Raw genomic sequence first — 18,439 nt, 5'->3', positions numbered from 1 at the left:
ATTAGATCCAATTTCTATATCGTTTAACAAAACATGAAAGAACGCTGTAGTAGGCGTATTGCTCAGGTAATAAGTCTCCAGACATTCTTAAGCATGATTTTTAATCATTTGTTTTTAGAAATGCCACCTTGTGAAAGACAGAGAGATATTGCTCGAGATTTGAAGACGGTGTTCATGCCAACATGTGAATCCAATGGCACGTACTCTCCGCTCCAGTGCCCATCGAACACCGACGTGTGCTTCTGCGTTGACAGAACCGGCACAGTTATCGCTAACACAACCACCAGTCTTAGAATGTCACCAGAAATGTGTGAAATGTATAGAAATGGTATGAGATTTCGACGTAACACATGACCTTAAACTATGTTTGTTTATATATTTACTGTATTTTATTTACCTAAGGTAAATAATTTTTTTGTAAATAATTAATTCAAAGATGTGAGGGGATAATTGTTAAATTAGTAGATATTATAATGTTGGAACTCTTCTTTAATATGCTGAGATCAGTAATACTCCAGTAGAAATTCTTAAAAGTGCCCTTAGAATATACAAACCTATCAAAATTGAAAATTGAAAATTGAATAAGATATAAATATCTCATAATAAACATTAAAAGATATTATACTGAGGTATTACAGTAAGTATATTGAGTAAATAAATTATATATATGGAGAAATCCTGAAAATTTCATCATTGTTTACATTCATTTAGTATTAATTATGTTCTTTGTTTTTTTGAATTTTTAGTGTCATTGTCTCCAGTAAGAAATTTGAATACCACGGTATTTAGTACCTTCCCGTATTTCTGTGATGAAGACTGCCCGAAGGTCGGTCCACAGTTCAACATCAGCTTCTCCAATGAAACTTCTCTTAATGTCACCAGAAATTATTGTAAGTCATATCTTGATTACTATAGTTTGACTTATTCCATTTTCCATGAAGTTGCTACACTCTGTCGCTGACCGGTTTCGATGATGCTGATTGGTTAGTCGAATCTGGGAGCCTCCCTAATGCGTCGGCGACTGCGCTAGTTCAATGACTGCAGTAAAAGACTAGCAATAGTGTAGCGATTTAATTAAAACAGGCTTTATGTGAAGTTGCTTTTAAAAGTTGCTTTTAAAAGCTCTTTTTTTTCTTAAGTTAGGGACAGGTCAGTTCAGGTGGTTCAAAGGTCACCCACTTATTGTTTGGGCTGTTAGCTTATGGTGTCCCTCTGGGCAACAACATGGCTCTTTGAATTGTGTATATATTGTGCTAAATGTTTATTATATAAATAAATATTAAATACAGGGCTGAGATCAACCTTGAAAAGTGACTTATGACTAATGAACTTTGTGCTTCATTTTGGCCAAAAATAGTATTTTTGCACAAAAAAAAAATCTGACCCAATATTTTCAATATTTAGAGGGGGTTGGGCAACAGGAATTCCGTTTCACAATTTACAGTATATTTTATCTCTTTTCAGCATCTTGTTTCCGCCAGTTGGTAACCGCCAGCCTTGTACCAGGTGTATTCCGTCCAACTTGCCTGAAGAATGGATCATTCTCCCCACTTCAGTGCCAGCCTCAGTCCGGAATATGCTACTGTGTCGACACAAATGGCGTAACCATCCAAGGAACCGAGAGGAAAGTGTCACAAAATGGTCTTCCTAATTGCACTATGTACTGGAATAGTAAGTTTAAAATAAAGCATTATTGGCAGTGCCCAATATTCTTTGGAGAGGATTGCAAGTACCCAATGGGTGGTGGGGGGAGGGGGTTGATGCTCACCTCTGCCCCACTATGGTTTGTGCTGAAGCGATCAAATTTTACGAGTAAGAATATCTAGGCACTCCCAGGCACTCAAATTAGTGTTCCCCAACAAAGTGATTGACTGTTTCCCAGACTGGAGTTTCCCCCCTCCCCCCTCCGACTTGTACCCCTTTGGCCTACCTCTGTGGCCTGTTGGTGCCACCACTGAAGTATTTAGAAGCTTGATTGGTTTATTTATTTGATTAGTAGTGCAATGTGTATGATGAAGATGTAGTACTGTATTGTAAATTTAATACCTGTTTGCTTCAAGCTGTGTGTGTACAGTGTTTTTTTGCACCCATATTTGTTTTCATTAATCATTAATTGTTGACCACTGCTGAGTAAAGGTCTCCCCAAAATGAACCAATAACTAGTTGATCTACCTACAAACTTAACGTTTTTTGTATTATTTTTAAGCTACTTTGAAGGTCTCAACAAACTACACAACCCTACTTGTCAAAGAGATGCAGCCAATGAACGAAATGGACATTGAGACGGAGAACATCACCACGTTGTTCAACCTCACCAGCCTGTTCAACAGCTCCATCCCCTTCAACATGTCACTATGGAATGCCACACTCTTCAACATCACAGGCTTCAATCTAACAAGCACTTATATAAGTAAACTGGCCTGGCGTAAGTTGACTGATTTATAAATTTTTTGATTTATTGATTCATTAATGCTCAAAGAATTATTTAATAAATCATGGTTGATTAATTGATTGATTGATTGCTGATGATTGAGTGATTTTGGAGTGATTGATTAATTGATTAAGGCATATGAATGATCAAATCTAAATTACATCTGATAGTTCAGTGTCCTAATTGATCACAGCTTAAACATCCCAGTCTCAAGAAACTTTGAATAAAAACATTTAGGGCTCGATCAGCTGAGGGGCGCTAAGTTGCAAAATAAGATGATTTTAGGTGATTTTTAACTACTTGCAAGTGACTTTTGAGGGGATGAGCGAGTGGGGGGGGGGGAGTAATTTTTGGAGGGGTGTGCACTTCCCCCGCGCACCCCCATAAATACGTCACTGCTTCACAATCTCTTAATGGATCTTGATTAAGTGTCCCCAGTGAATAACTCTCCACTTCCTAGGCTCAAAAAACTTTGTACAAACATGTTGATTTGAGTGCTCCAAATGGTCACTTTAAGCTTCTCATCCACAAAAAACTTTGTATAAGATAACTGATGTACCAGATGATCAACTCTAGACTTCCCAGACTCGAGAGGCACTTGGTATGGGTTCCAAATTAATAGCTCCTCCTCATGCCTGTATGACTTGGTGAAAGAGCATTAATAGTCTGCTCTCAAATCCTTATCTCCTAGAATAACAAAATATAATAATATGTTTCTTACTTGCCAGTTGTGAAGGGCGACTGCTTTGCCTATCAGAGGTTTGCCAACGGAATCCCAGGCATGTTTGTGCCAACCTGCAATCCTGACAACACCTACTCTGCTCTTCAGTGCAGTAGAGACACAGGAATCTGTTACTGCTCCCTGAAAAATGGTAAAGCCATCTTCACAACAGTCACTCCAATTATAGAGGGCACACCGTCTTGCTGGCAGTATGCAACAGGTATGCAAGATTTCTTTTACCATTCTGCTTTTTAGTGCATCACAAAATTTTGGGATGAAAGCATGATTTATAGTAGTCCTATGCTTCTTTTTCACATCTTACTTCCCTGATTAATCCTTGTTAAACTGTTCATAGGACATCAACTATAAGTTTTCACCTTTAGTTATAATAATAATACACATGGGCAGTTCCTTCCAACTCTGGCAATCTGTATCCAGCACTCAGCACCTTTTTTCCACAATCTCTCCCACATTTGTTCTTGGGTGTTCACATCATTAGGTGGTACAGGGGCAGATCCAGAGATGTCCAAAAGATAGCCGGAAGGGGGCAGATCGAGATAACAATACCCTACCATGTCCCTGCAAAGTTTCTGTGTTCTAGATACCCGAAAATAACCTCTTAGGACTTTTGCGTGATATTTTTTTTTTTCTTTCTTTTTTTTTCTCCCCTGTGGTATAGAATTTTTACTTGGCTGCTTTGCCATTAGAGCTTATTGGCTTTTGGTTTATTTTTTCAGAATCATGTAACAGATATATTTAATTCTAGTGGCTATCTTGATCAATGTATTTGTCACTCTATCTTTCAGTAAATGTCACCAACATGACCCTGGAAGGTTTGGCAAAGGCAAAGAGGGCAATTGCTAACTGGACCACAACATTGAACACAAGTAGCTCTATTGAAATCAAACCAAAATCATGTAAGTTGAATAAGAAACTTACTTTAATTTTTTACTATAGCAATTTCGTAATTACAACAATAAATAATATATTCATAAATTTGTTTATTATCTTAAGCCTGGTTTTCTTGAAATCGCTACAGTGTTTTCGCTGCAGTTGTTGTAATGACGCAATCAGAAACGTTCCGCATATGGCATGCCTAAATATGGTCATGATGACATCACATCATGACCATAAATAGGCATACAACAGTTTTTTTATTAAAGAAAATTTGATGATCTGGATTTATATGTTTGATTTTAGATGATCCTTTGCACTGTGCTAAAGTTGGATCCTTCGTTGTGTACTGTTACTGCACACGACCAAGTGGTCTTGAAATTGAGGGAACACGTCGATACTTCAGTACCCCAGACTGTAGCAGTTATCCAGGTACTAATACAATTTTTTTTTACTTTTATCTTCTTTTTCTGCTTGCTTCCCCTTTTGTAATTCCAACACTAGTTTTTGATTGTCAACAGTAAGAACTGTGATCCCTTCGATTTGGGATGTACTAATGAATTTTGGTTTATTCACTTTTATTAAACAGTAGAAGGCAGTATATCACTTTTGGTTAAAACTGGTGGTAACCACTGTGTGTGTGCTGAACTGTCTTAAAGTCCCTGACTCAAGTCAAAGGTCAAGGTCAAAATGCACCATCTTTCAGAGAGACAATTTAGGCATTGGTCTTGTGTAAAACATGGTTCATGTGAACCATTTGAGAAATAATTAGCAACCGTCTATTGGTCAATTTTTTTTATGCCAAAGTAACACTCAGGAGCAACTTAAGTAATTGCATATTGCTAAAAAAAACTTTTTGCAGATATGTGTGAAGCCCGTGGTAATTTCTACAATCCAGGAGATAAAGTAATCAAGAAACTAACAGTCACTGGTTGCCAAGCATGGTAAGAAATTCTACTTTGTGAATATATATAGGCCTAGCAATATCATAATTTATCACATAGATTTTATTTATAGAAATTAAGTCACATTATGGTAAATGAAAAAAAAAATTGAAGTTAAGTTCAAACTGTTTTCTTCATTTTTAGCATCTGCTCAGCTGGAAGTTGGTCTTGCGAATACACAATGAATTGCGATGAAGACACACCGGAACCCACTCCAATGCTATCCTCCACAGAATCCATAATAGGAATGCCGGATACCACGACGGCCCCCGCCAAGAGGCCCACTACCACACTAAAGCCCCACGAGTGTGAGCATGAAGGTACCGTGTACAAAAGCGGACAGGCCCACTCATGGGATTGTAGAACATGGTAAATATCTGTTGTTTTTATATCTTTTTGCAGCTTGGCGAGTTTGATTTGAGTAGGCTTGACATAGGGTCTACTGATAAAGGATATAACGTAAGAGAATAACCCAAACATCGCTGCTTTATACAGCGTGCTGAATTATGTACGGGCGTAGAGAGGCGCTTAGCTACATGAAGTTTGCATAACTCCCTACCTTTTTTAAATGTTATGGGGAATTTTTAATTGGCAGGCAAGCTGCATGCGTACACTGGACCTTTAACTCCTGATCCTAGAAGACAAATGTACCCTATGCAAGGAAAGTTTTGAACCAGTACTGGTATTAAGTCTAGAGTCAACCAACAGTTCCCTTGCCTCTCTGCTCTTCCACTCAACTCGTTGGTGGAGTGGATATACTGTTGATGGGTTCAGGTACCTGTGAGGGGGTTACTGTGGGGTGGGGTACTATGATGGAGTAGGATAATATTCGAGGCACAGTATACAATTACATTTGTATGAGAGTGTGAATAAATTGTAGTGACTTAACGCCGTAGCTTATCTTGGATAACAATTTATTGAATTCAGCTTTTACTGATTGTGCTGAATTATTGTAAATATCAATCAATCAATGGATTGATAAGGCGCATTAAATACAGCTGTCTCTATGCGCTATAAGATTAGCAAAAACTGAGATGAATTAAACAACATCAAAATTTAAAATGTGCTTTGGACAGCTACAAGTACTATATAATATTGTAGATGTACCCTTCAGGCAAATTGCATAATTGTAGTTATTATAATTTGACCTTTGACATGTTTTCAATTACAGTATGTGCGTCAGCTACAGATGGGTGTGCTCAACCAGAAATTGTGAAACATCAACTATTGCACCAACCAACATACCATTTTCATCAACCATTGGTTACAGAGACTGTACCATCGGTGATGAGGTTTTCCCTCACCTCTCAACATTCAATCTTGGTTGCACTGAATGGTAATATATTAAACATAGATATTTGTTTTTATTTGCTTAACATTGGTTTCCATACAATTGCTACACTGTCGCTACAGAGTTTTCAGTGCAAACGTACTGCGTAGCAATCCCTGATGGAATCAGGAAGGCTCCCCGATGCGACCGATTCATCAGCATCGTCGAAAGCTGTCGGGGATACCGTGGAGCAATTGTATGGAAACCAATCTAAACTTACACATTCCAGTATAATATAATCGTTGCAGCTTTAAAGCTGGGTAAAATTATTATATAAAACAAGTCAATAAAAATATAAGTATGACCACCAAACCTGTAGTGGAGCTATATAGTTTGGTGTTAAGATGCCTACCTTCCAATTCTAAATCCTTTTCCTGTCAAAAACTAGGATTTTGAGCACAATTGCTCATCTAGGTGTCAATGATAGGCCCAAGATGCACTCCCACTAGACCTGAAAATAATCTTGGCGGCAATAAACATTCAGAGCTGAAGACGATAGCAGTAAAGACGAAGAATATATGATGATTATTGTGTTGATTTTATACATTAATCCACTAATATTATATTAAATGAAATTAATCATTATTTTTTGTTTTGTTTTGCAGTACGTGTAATGATGGTGAAGCCACTTGCTCCTCAGCAAATTGTCAATAAAATGTAAATGATTCTGTATGGTAAGTTGTGAAATATTCAACAAATAATTCAATTTTATATTAATATTGTGTGCATTTCATATTTGTTATTTTTTTATTAAAATTTGGTTGACATTTTTGTACGTACTTTGGTGTTACTAACCTAATTTTATGTGGTTTTCTCTACTAAACAAATCTCAGTTCGCACTGTTAAATTTTATGTGACAATTCCAGAGGTACCTAGTCTTCCACAACTCACAGGAGTCTCCTCGAAGTTGGGATGGTCACCGGCACTCCCGCAAGCAAGCAGGAATCTCCCGGGAAATAACACATCTCCCTAAATTTTTCAAAATTATATTACAAACATGGAGAAAAAAAAAAGAAAATTATATTCAAATTAAAATCTGAGAATCCCATTCCCAGCGATCTACAGGTGCCATAATCATAAATTTTCTTACCTCACACCCGACCATGGTGGGGCTGAGGTGGTCTAGAGTGGAAGTCACTCCCTGGGGCGACTGTATTTCAAACTTCTGGATCTGCCACTGCAGATCTCCTGGAATTGACTTTCGGATCCCTGAAAATCCCTGAGATATGTCCCCATACAGTGTGCGACATGACATAAGCATGGCCATATATGGACATAATCACACAAATTCGTCACAAAAGAAAAACTTGATAGTTAGACTTTTGTGTATGTTTTTCCTTCATCCTGTTACAATAACCCAAATTCACACTAAAAGTTATTTTATCTGTTTGTTGAACTTCACAGAAAGAAGAATTTGTTTGAAAATAATATCTACTTCCAAGCGACTGCTGACCCCTAATTCACAACGTAGCTGTTAACATTTTGCAAGTTTCGTTTTCAAGCTTAACTCACCTTTGCGATATGAACGAGAATTGTAGAAAAATATTAGTTGTATGGATTAGAACTTTACTATAGAATTGTCAAAGTTTTTATGTTCCACTGTTTTTTTAAAATGTTTATCATTAAATTGTTTCATTTGCTAATAAATGTTACTTTGAATGTTGTATTATACTTTGAAGATAATAAACAAAATGCATACATACTAATCGTTTCTTCTGTTTAATCTTGTTACAATCCCATTAATAATGTTGAATTGTTTTAACACTTTGCCTTCCACACATAATGGTTCAACACTGTCTTCACTTTCCTTCTAAAGTCCTGCCCAGATGATCAAATTTTATATGACAAAAAACTGTTTTGTGCCCATATAGTCATGATGTGCCTATATATGGTCATGGTGTGATGTCATCATGACCATATTTAGGCATGTCACATGTTTTTGTCAAATAAAATTTGATCGTCTGGACAGGGGTTTGTGCTCATCAAAATCTACTACGCAACAAAATCAGTTTGAAGAAACAACATTGTTTATTTGAAGAATTAAAAAATTGTTGGATCAGCAGTTGTGGATTGGTTCTTTGAATACAAGAATGAGACAGTAATCAGTCTTTTGGTTCGGTATGAAATGCACAACTTCGAAATTTATTTTTCAAAAAACATAAAAGTTGATTTCTCTCATTGACACAAACCCTTAATCGAAGTTGGAGCACACTCAAATAGGACACTCAGGCAACACTTAGGTTTATTATAGTCATCCAACATTGATGACATCATACATGTGGGGATAGGTTAGTTGTAGGCTGCTGCAGTTGCTTTACTATAAGAAATAGAATTAGAGTATGGGGCACCAATTAAATTTGGTAAAGCGCACAATAAGTGCAATAAAAAGAATAATATTTAACAGAATTTACTGAGTAACCCAATTAACGCCTGGAACCCAGGCTATACCATTGCATTGTCGGATAGATAGGGAAATGAATCTGAGATCTATGCATCCGATGGTGGAGATTTTAAACCAAGATGGAATTGAGGAAGTGTTGAAGAGGAAGCATGCAAAGAGCAGCCAACATTACAGTATTGCCCTGCTTGAGCAACATTGTTAGTAACACATTCTCCCAAATATTACATATAAACAACACTTCAAACGACCATTAACATTTTGTAGTAAAGCTTACAATACCCTACAGTACATGGATTAACTAAGATGCACCCAAAAATTACAAGCCAAACATCACTGATAATAAAAAACACAAGCTAGGCTTACCCTACTCAAACAAAAATAAAGAATTCATCATATTTTAGTATTTACTTAACTAAATTTTGCTCTGGTAGAAATCCTAATATTGGCAGATCAGGTTTGAATGGGATGGCAAAATTTAAGACTCTAATAAACCTATATTGTCTGGAAACTTTTGACAGTTATTTTAACATCATATCAGATTATTATCTGTCAAATTCAAATGATAATATTTGATGAGACTTTTATTAAATCTAAAAGCGAGTCCGCACACTCAAGTTTGGGTGTAGCATGACATTATTATGCCCATATATAGGGGCATATCACACAAATCTGTCACATAAAATTTGAAAGTGTAAACAAGGCTTTAATAATAATAGTGCTCCAAGTGACGTGGAAAGACAATTAATTTGATCAAATATCTAATGCTCTGTCCACACTATCAAATCTTTGAAAAAAAAACTGTTGTATGCCCATATATAGTTATGATGTGCCTATATATGGTCATGCCATGATGTCATCATGACCATACAGTATGTAGGCATGTTAAATCTGATCAAACATAGTTGAATTATGACAAAATATCTGATAGCATACCAGCTTTCTTTAATTCCCTGAGTAATGTTTTTGATTTGATTTATGCATTTATTTCAAGATACAAATTTTATTAATGAAGTACACTAGATGAATATGTCAGTAAATCATCAAGAGTATTGCATACATACATACATACATTTACGGGGGGTTTCACGTCCCCGAAGGGGGTTGGGGGAGGGGATTTCCCCATCCCAAAAAGTGGGCGTGGTTGGGCCTCGCTCAAAATCCTGTCTCTTAGGTTGGGGGGGGGGGGAAATGAAAAATATGACAGTTTAGGTGTTTCAAAGGCTTATTTAATCAATTTTAGAGTCTACTAATTTGTAGAAAATACATATAAATTTTATTTCTTCCCAATGAATTGTGGTTTTTCTCCCCGATGGGGGCCCTGACTACCAGGCCCCCTGCTGGCGCCACCCCTGATTACATTATTAGCAAGAAAGCATTGTATAATAACGTTTCCAGTGAAACTGCATAAGGATGGCTACATCGAAGCGCATAACATACATATTTTTATATTTAATACTTTCGTATATACTTTTTTTTTGGTTTATACTTATTGTTTATTACTGTTGCTAATATCATATTTTGATTTCTTGGTTATTATTATTATTATTATTTTATAGGTTCAAGGATATATGTCACAAGACTTTCAAGTTACAATAAAATATAGTTTGTATTCATAGCGCTAATTTTTTTTTTCTAAGTTGCAAATCACATACATTGAGATAAACGAAAATATGAGATTCTCAAAAAAAACAAATTCTTTCTATATATAAATACAATAACAAGATGGGTTAAGATTTATTATTCACATAACAACATTCAAATGTACCGTAGACAGTTGTTTGGGTGACATTAAAAACATGACATAGGATTAATTATTATTATGAATCACAAAAAAAAAAAACATGTCATTCTATATGAATAGATTTTATCTGCCTGCATCTGACTATAGATTATAATAATGTAAAAGCCACAATAAAAACCAATAACAAAATCTCATTAATTCCCATAGCTCTCCTTTACAAGGATGTGAGTTATCTCCTAGTGACCAAATGTCAAAGGTTACAGAAGGCAATTATCAGCATAAACGTTAACCCACCTATTTTTTGAATGCATTATTTGTTCATATTTTTTTGGTTTTGGTTAAAAGCAGGAAATCACGTGATCTAGCTTATGATATTGTAAGGCACAAAACCATATGCAATAGGCATTATTTTAGACAAGGCCAGAACACTAATATTATTATTGTAATTGTCATAAAATAATACCCTTGGAAACCAAGTAGAGTAAACCCAGTAGCAGATACAAGGGGGTGCAGCTGGCCTGCTCCCCCCCCCCCACCACGAAATTTGCAAGAAAGAAAATTATATTCAAATTATAAGTCTGAGAGTGCCATTTCCGGCCACCTAGAGGTGGCATAATTTTTTTTTCTTACCTCAGCCCCACCATTGGTCGTGGTATAAACCCTTCATCAGTGAAAATCACACCCCGGCGCTCCCCCCACCCCCTTCTATTTCCAATTCATGGATCCGCCACTGAAAACTGCTATTAAGGGGACACCTAGTTCGTTACCAAAGAAATGTCTCCTTAATATGCGTGACCCCTGAATAATGGTTGGCCATAGTGTGAAAAAATATAATTTCCTTCCTCTTTTGGTCAAGAAAGGGGCCTCAGGTGTCCTCATAATAGGGGTGTCTCAAAGGAGGGGTTTTAATGTACGGTATACAGTATCACTGAATATATCAGTGCATTGTTTAAATCATTTTTATTTAATTTCGGGTCCAGTGTAAAATTTAATTCACTGCATTTATTCAGGCAACAATTTTTTCAGTGTTTTACAGGTACAGTGTTAAGAGGTACATCTGTTTATGTGTTTTTCAATCAGGTGTATTATAATAAGGCAATCAGAATTTTGAAAATTATATTTGCAAGAAACTAAATTAAGACAATTAAGACTTAAGTTCTCCGCACTAAACTTGTTTAATGTGTATACCCTACATATTCTTAATGTTGAATCTCCCCACCAGAAGGAGAAGGCAGTGATTTAGTAGTTACGGCACCTACCTTCTAATCCCAAGGTCCTGTGTTCAATGCTGTCAGGATTTTCCTACCACTAATGGTCGTACACAATTATCAACATTTTCAAAAGTGTATAAACAGTACTCTTTTTCAGTACCCCCTCCCTCCCCTCTGAGAGTGTACATAAAAAATGTTGATTTTGCAAAGCCATTCTCCATTTTTTTTATGAAGTCAACTAAATTACTGTACTTGGTTACATCAAAATTTATATTATAGCCATGGATGCATTATAATTGGTTATAAAAATTTATTATTTCAAAATATTGTACAGTATTTTATTTTTGGAATTCACATTTTCATGCCTAAGTCTAAATTCATCTACCCCCTCCCCTTCTAGCGTACTGTTTGTACACTTGTGAAATAGTTGATAATTGTGAGTGACCCCTAAAGAACAAGTCCATTTTTTCAAGCCTTATTGACTAGATGCATTGAGATCCAATATGCATTGAGATCCAATATGCAGACTTCTGAAGTTGATTAAAAATCTGTTTCAATATTACAGTGTTCCTCAAAATTTTAGTAGGTAAATAGAAAAATTCTGTAGTAAAATAAATCATCAGTAATCTCACAAATTCAGGTCGTACAGCCAAAAGTTCACTTTGGACAATACGTAGACTTAATATTATGATGATAATAACAAAAGCTCTGTGTCCATAGAACTTAAGAACTCTGCATTTGATAACATATATTTTGCATGACTACAGCTAGTAGATTAAGCTACCCTCTCTACTTAGTGAACTAAACTAAATTATGGACTAAAATCTATAAAACGCAAAATGCTCTAGTTATTCTACAGCTACGTTCACACACAGCAGCTAACAGTTAGCAGAATGCAGATCGCAAACATATGCGCACGCCTGTGCGTTCATACAAGAAAATTCCCGATCCAGATCCCAAGAAGATGATGGATGGGATCACTGGCCAATAGGAAACTGGAAATTGATAACGCGTATGTGTGATTGGTTAATGATAGAAATACGCTCAACTTGCTAACCAATAGCGTTCGCTAACCATTAGCGTATCCGGATCCTGGTAATGATTATCACTAACTGTTAGTTCCCAATCCGGATGGCTCTCGTGTGAACCTGACCTGAATCGAATGTCTACAATAATTTGGTATCATCAAATAATGTAATTTCTATTTATACGCTGCATAATAATATATGCATATCGCCATAATTCAATTCATACCACATAACAGAAAATACATGTTACTTATCATTATATTCAATACAATGTCTTTTTTGAGGCTTCACATCAAACAATTGTTTTTTAGACTGGCATCTCTCTTTAGCACATCAGCACAGTAATTAAATTCTCCTCACACTAATTTCAGTGGTGGCACCAGTGGGGGGGGGGACGCCAATGGGGAGAAAAGCACAATTTGTCTGGCAGAAAAAAAATTCTATGTAATATTTAAAGACTATAAAATCGTTTAAATAAGCATTCCAAATCCCTAAATTTTTAGTTTTTAGTGACTTCATCCCCTTGGATCCCCTCTGAGGGTCTGGGCTGGCCTGCCCAGTTATGCCCCATCAGGGATATCGGACACCAATCTGAAAAATCCTAGCGCCACCACTGACTAAGTTTATTGCCAGCAAATTACACTGTGCACTTTTTTTTTGCCTATACAAACTAAACTAATGTAACACAAACATGGAATGGTACAACAGAAAATAGTTGATGCTTGACTGTTAGAGAATCTAGTGGTGTGTTGTTACTGCCTGAAAAGTGGTTTCTAGGAATGGTTCATACAAAGTACAACTTCCTGTGACAGAAGAATTATTAAAAAAATGGATTCTTCTGTCGTATGCACAGAATTAATTCCGTGTGCAGCAGGCCAAAATGGATTTCTAATGGTGTAGGATGTATTCCTTATTACCAAGCAAAGAGAACCGTTCTACCTCAATTTTCAGTAGAAACACACCCAAGTTTCGTTCCATTTCCTAAGTTTTACGGTATTCCAAAAAAAATCTATGAAGAACATTGTAGACCATCTTCTGAGTTTAGCACATTACCATGATAAGTCGGAAATAGTCCCTGGAGTATTTGTTACACAAGTTGACACAGTTTCGTTAATATACTGTAGTATTATTGTTACTATTGCTTTTAAAAAAAATATCAGTATCAATATTATTAGTTATTATTATCCGTATTATCAATATTTCCCTATTTTGAATAATCTTAAGATATTTGGTTTGGAATATATTTTGTGTTGCAGGGTTTGTTATACAGTATAGTAGGAGCATGTGAACAGTACCATCAGAATCAGCAGGGTCAAAGCTGTTTCCTTATCTATGATCTTTGGTTACACTATGGAGTAATTACTGGTATAGAGACTATTAATATCTCTATGACTACAGCCGCTACATATGAATCTGGCAAGGGGATCAACTTAATGGCCAACTAAGGACAAGAAAGCAGGTATGGAAAGCAGGTATGGAAAAACAGGCCGTTAAATACAGTCATTAATCAGCTTGCGTAAAACACTGTTCATATATATATATTCATGATGTGTCTATATATGGTCATGATGTGATGTCATCATGACTATATTTAGGCATGCTGCATTTGGAGAAATTGTAAACTTTACATCTTAACTACACTACTAATTACTGATTCTCATCAAAGTTTACATAACTGGAATAATTTGCTGGATTCATAATTAGGTAATTATTGTTGTCAGCTAAGCTCTGCTCTCTATTTACGCAATTCGCTGTCAGCCACAATGTAGCGTTAATTAGGCACTTGTTGACAGTATAAATGTCAAGGAAAGGTTGATGTTAAATCACTACGATCTGCAGATACTTCTGGCTCTAACTATTCAAAGGAAACCTGTTGTAGTTTACAGCAAAAGACTGCAATATCACCAAGGACCTTAATTATCATAAAAATAAACATTTATCTCTCATACTTCTCACCTAAAACAATTGACAATTAAAAAGTAATGCACACATCTGGACATTGCCACGCCCTCTTCATCACATCATCCACAAATGATTGACAGAATTTAAAAAATACGGGCCAGTAAATAGTCATTAACATTAAAAAAAATTTTTTTATCATTTCCAAGAGACATATTCTTTCCTACCCCTTGAATGTGACTGTTGAATGGGTCATTTAAACGTTTCAAATAAATTATTAGCTTCCACCAAGCAACAGATAGGAAAAAAATTGTTTTTATCGATTTTACATACATTTTACTACAAAAATTTGCTGGTAATCAATTTAAGGCTTCTGTAGTAAAATATCTGTAAATTTGTGAAAATAATTTATTTGATTCTAATAAATGAGCTTTTCAATTTTTTTTAATTTTTGAGTTATTTTCCTGTACTTTGACTGACAGTACACCTTCAGGGGTGGATGAAATGGTTGGGGGTTTACATTCCCTGTACCCCCTACTGGAACTGCGCTTGACCTTTAAGTTAACCCTTCTACAAGATGTTTTGAACTCATGAAAATGATAAAAGAAAAAAGATGACAACATGGTTTTATTCTATACTATCATGTGGTAATTTCATAAAACAAACCAGCCATCTTGTATTTTCAACTACTCATGCCAAAAATGAAGGCATGTGAACTATAAACAACTAGATGGCATAATAATGAACCATTTGCCAAGCCCCTCTTGAATTATTGCTAAAGTCCCACAAAAGTACAGTGTAAATGCAGGCAAACATGCGTATTTGTGGGACAAGCTCGTAATCCTAGCCCTGTTCTGATTGGTCACAAGTTTGATTGACACTCCTGAAAGGTCGATTGTTAATCCACAAATGGCTATAATCTTGCACTAATTAAATCGAGTACTTCCAAAATGATTCCCAAACTTTTACCAACAGGAATAACCAATTTCATAAAAAATATCAAGTTAAAAAAAAAAAAAATTTATCTGACAATTACATTCAAAATTTATTTTATCTCTAATCACAGAATCATGGAAAAGGGCCGTCAAAAAAACTGGAATAAGTTCCCATGGAATACTGTCAAAAACTTTATCTAATTATCTTCTTGATCCTCCCAACGATGGTGCTTGACCCCTGGTGCTAGGTGTGTTATTATGACCTCGACTGCTTGGATCTTCACCTTCTTCGGGGGGATGAGGCACTCTTTGTACGTCACATGATCTCCGGCGCATGGTACATATTCCCCTTCAACACTGCAAAGTTAGACAAAAACTTTGTTAGCTTATCAATTGAAAATAAAAACACTGAGAAATTGAGTGGCGTAAGTATGGCCAGTGCAGTGATCTGGAGCTGTTAGAAGCCCATTTAATAATAGACCTAAACATTTTAATTTAAAAACATACCTACTGTACATGATACTTAAAAGAAAAAAATAAATGGCCAGCAAGCCCTTTAATAATATTTAGGTTTAAGAGACGATAATTATGGACTATTGTGTTCATTTCATTGTTTACTTTCCCCAGTATTTAAGATGGTTGATGAAGCCATCTTACTGACAATATTCAAAACTTTATTGGCAATCCGATACCATTGTCATGATGGTGAATAATAGGAACATAACAACTGAAAGGTCCACTGATTAATCTCAGATAAGATAGTATAATACATACTCCAAGTATCAAAATGCACGCTATCGTGTCAGGATTCATTATTTCAACATTAATTATGTCATCATCAGGAACATAACTATAACTGAGTACAGATCACCTCAAAAAAATGGCACTCAACATTGCAATGTAGAGCTAATCATACCAGGAATCTTTACCACTCAATGAAAATAAACATGATGATTACGCAATATTAAGTTACGAAAGCATGGGATTAACACTCTAAAATATGCAGGCTCATCAAAATGATGAGGTAATTATCATGTATTTTAATGTCTGATGAACAATGGCCTTGATTGCATATTTCGATATTCAATTAATAAATCTATTTTTTGGAATATTCCTAAGAAAAAAAACCATTTTCACCTAATAATAATACAGTACTGGGATATGATGTTTACTGAATTTTATTGTTTGATGCATGATTTACTTCAAGGTGCAAAATTTTCCCCCATTTTAAAAATTATATTATTATCATTAGTTGACTTGGACGTATTTAGATAACAGGAAAAAAAAATTTTTTTTTTTTTTTTTTTCTTTTTGGATTGAAACAAAACAAAAGCTTCATATCTGTTCAATGTCAAAATTCTATTACTAGTTTTGGTTTCAAGATATAAAAATAACCTTATTCATTCTTTCATTAATATATGATGTAAGCATCTACTATAAATATAACCATAAATGAAAGGTTTAAATAGTTTCACCTGGTTTCAAATATACAAGTTACATAAAGAAAATTCATCAAAATATAATGTTTTTAATGACATAATATCCTCTATGAAACTCGTATTAATGAAGTTGATAATTTAGTATCATATGATTCATTGCAATTTTGCAATTACCTTGGGGAAATTATGTCTAAATGAGAAAATCAAAGGATTTTACCCACTTAGACTCACAGTCACAGTTGGTAAAGCATTCTAATGTTAATCCAAATGTCTTGGGTTTGAATCCAAATTTAGACAACACATTTTTCCTTCTTTATTTACCAATACTAGATATAGGTATTTTTTCATAACATATCTTGTGATTTATCATATAAATGAACTGTTAAATAAATTTAGTTGAAAAGTAATGTGTTGGGTACTTACTCAGACACGTGGACAAACAAGGTTTCAGAATCTTTCTCATTGGGCACTATGAACCCGTGACCTTTATGTTTGCAGAATTCTTTCACTACCCCTGTTTTGATTGGATTATTGGCTGCTGCCTTTGACCTGAAATTCAGAAACAATTAGGTTTACCGCTACTGGAGTGTCTTTCGCTTATGAATGATGTGTTTTGTTGTTGCTTTTGAGCGGAGGTGCCTAAGCTGTCGGCCTTTGTTTATTCTTTAATGATTCAGTAGATTTACAGACGTGTTCTTTAATTACAGCATGACTTGTAGATTGGAGTAGAATCCAGTACAAATTACAAATGATTTATACTGTAGTACAACCAGTGGTGCTTGTATAGTTGCAAAAATGTTACTGTGTGTTTCTACATAGTAATTGTACTATAAATTGGCATGCCATGAATTGGTAAAGTCATCATAATTTTCTTAGCATAACACATACTTTTGTGTGGGAGGGTGTGTGATGGGTACAGTTTTGTGTGTAATTAGTACTGTGATTTGCATGTAGGTGGATGGGTGCATTTCTGAATGTCATGAATAATGTGATTTGAATGCAGGTGGGTAGGTGCATTTCTGAATGTCATTAATAGTGTCATTATTAGCCTGCAGCTAGGTGGGTGAAATTCTCATTTAATTACTTAAGAGGGCCCCTAAATATCTGCTGACCTTCTGGCATAAGCTGGAAGGGTCTATTAAGTTTTTACAAAATAAGTAACCATGCTGGTGGGTGGGCACCATTCTGAATGTCAAAGGAGAGAGCAACCAGTCAGCTAATCTGGTGGTAGCCACTGTGTGTGCGCTGAACTGTGGAGATCTCTAGGTCCCTGGTTCAATTCCTATTGCTGTCTCTCCTTGTGTTTCAGCTGGAAGGCTGAAATACAAGTTACAACAGCGCACCGTCTTTCGGATGAGACGATTAAACCGTTGGTGCCATGTGCATTTATGGCCCATGTGCACATTAAAAGAACGCAGTACACGCTTCGGTAAAGAGTAGGGGATTGTCTCCCGGTGTACTGCCC

At 35.6% G+C, this 18,439-nt stretch overlaps 2 protein-coding genes across 2 annotated transcripts in view; one reads left to right on the top strand and one right to left on the bottom strand.

Annotated features, from left to right (window-relative positions):
* Positions 1–8,022, top strand: part of LOC117109707 — a 32,749-nt gene extending 24,727 nt beyond the window's left edge. Inside the window, exons 42-53 of the mRNA XM_033252092.1 lie at positions 119–328; positions 747–890; positions 1,465–1,671; positions 2,207–2,425; positions 3,160–3,372; positions 3,959–4,069; positions 4,353–4,478; positions 4,909–4,990; positions 5,135–5,359; positions 6,162–6,326; positions 6,926–6,994; positions 7,725–8,022. Coding sequence (XP_033107983.1) covers positions 119–328; positions 747–890; positions 1,465–1,671; positions 2,207–2,425; positions 3,160–3,372; positions 3,959–4,069; positions 4,353–4,478; positions 4,909–4,990; positions 5,135–5,359; positions 6,162–6,326; positions 6,926–6,974 — 1,751 coding nt within the window. The 3' untranslated portion in view covers positions 6,975–6,994; positions 7,725–8,022. The remainder of the gene's footprint in view (positions 1–118; positions 329–746; positions 891–1,464; positions 1,672–2,206; positions 2,426–3,159; positions 3,373–3,958; positions 4,070–4,352; positions 4,479–4,908; positions 4,991–5,134; positions 5,360–6,161; positions 6,327–6,925; positions 6,995–7,724) is intronic.
* Positions 8,023–11,618: 3,596 nt separating this feature from the next.
* LOC117109698 (calcium-regulated heat-stable protein 1-like) overlaps positions 11,619–18,439 on the bottom strand; it is an 8,840-nt gene continuing 2,019 nt past the window's right edge. Inside the window, exons 3-4 of the mRNA XM_033252077.1 lie at positions 17,398–17,523; positions 11,619–15,892 (exon numbers count right to left, since the gene is read on the bottom strand). Coding sequence (XP_033107968.1) covers positions 15,733–15,892; positions 17,398–17,523 — 286 coding nt within the window. The 3' untranslated portion in view covers positions 11,619–15,732. The remainder of the gene's footprint in view (positions 15,893–17,397; positions 17,524–18,439) is intronic.

This window comes from Anneissia japonica, unplaced genomic scaffold (assembly GCF_011630105.1).
Source record: "Anneissia japonica isolate Jap-2015-1 unplaced genomic scaffold, ASM1163010v1 scaffold3782_len1007564_cov172, whole genome shotgun sequence".
Taxonomy (NCBI): domain Eukaryota; kingdom Metazoa; phylum Echinodermata; class Crinoidea; order Comatulida; family Comatulidae; genus Anneissia; species Anneissia japonica.
The sequence above is the reverse complement of the archived record's forward strand: the minus strand, read 5'-3'. Positions and strand labels throughout refer to the sequence as shown.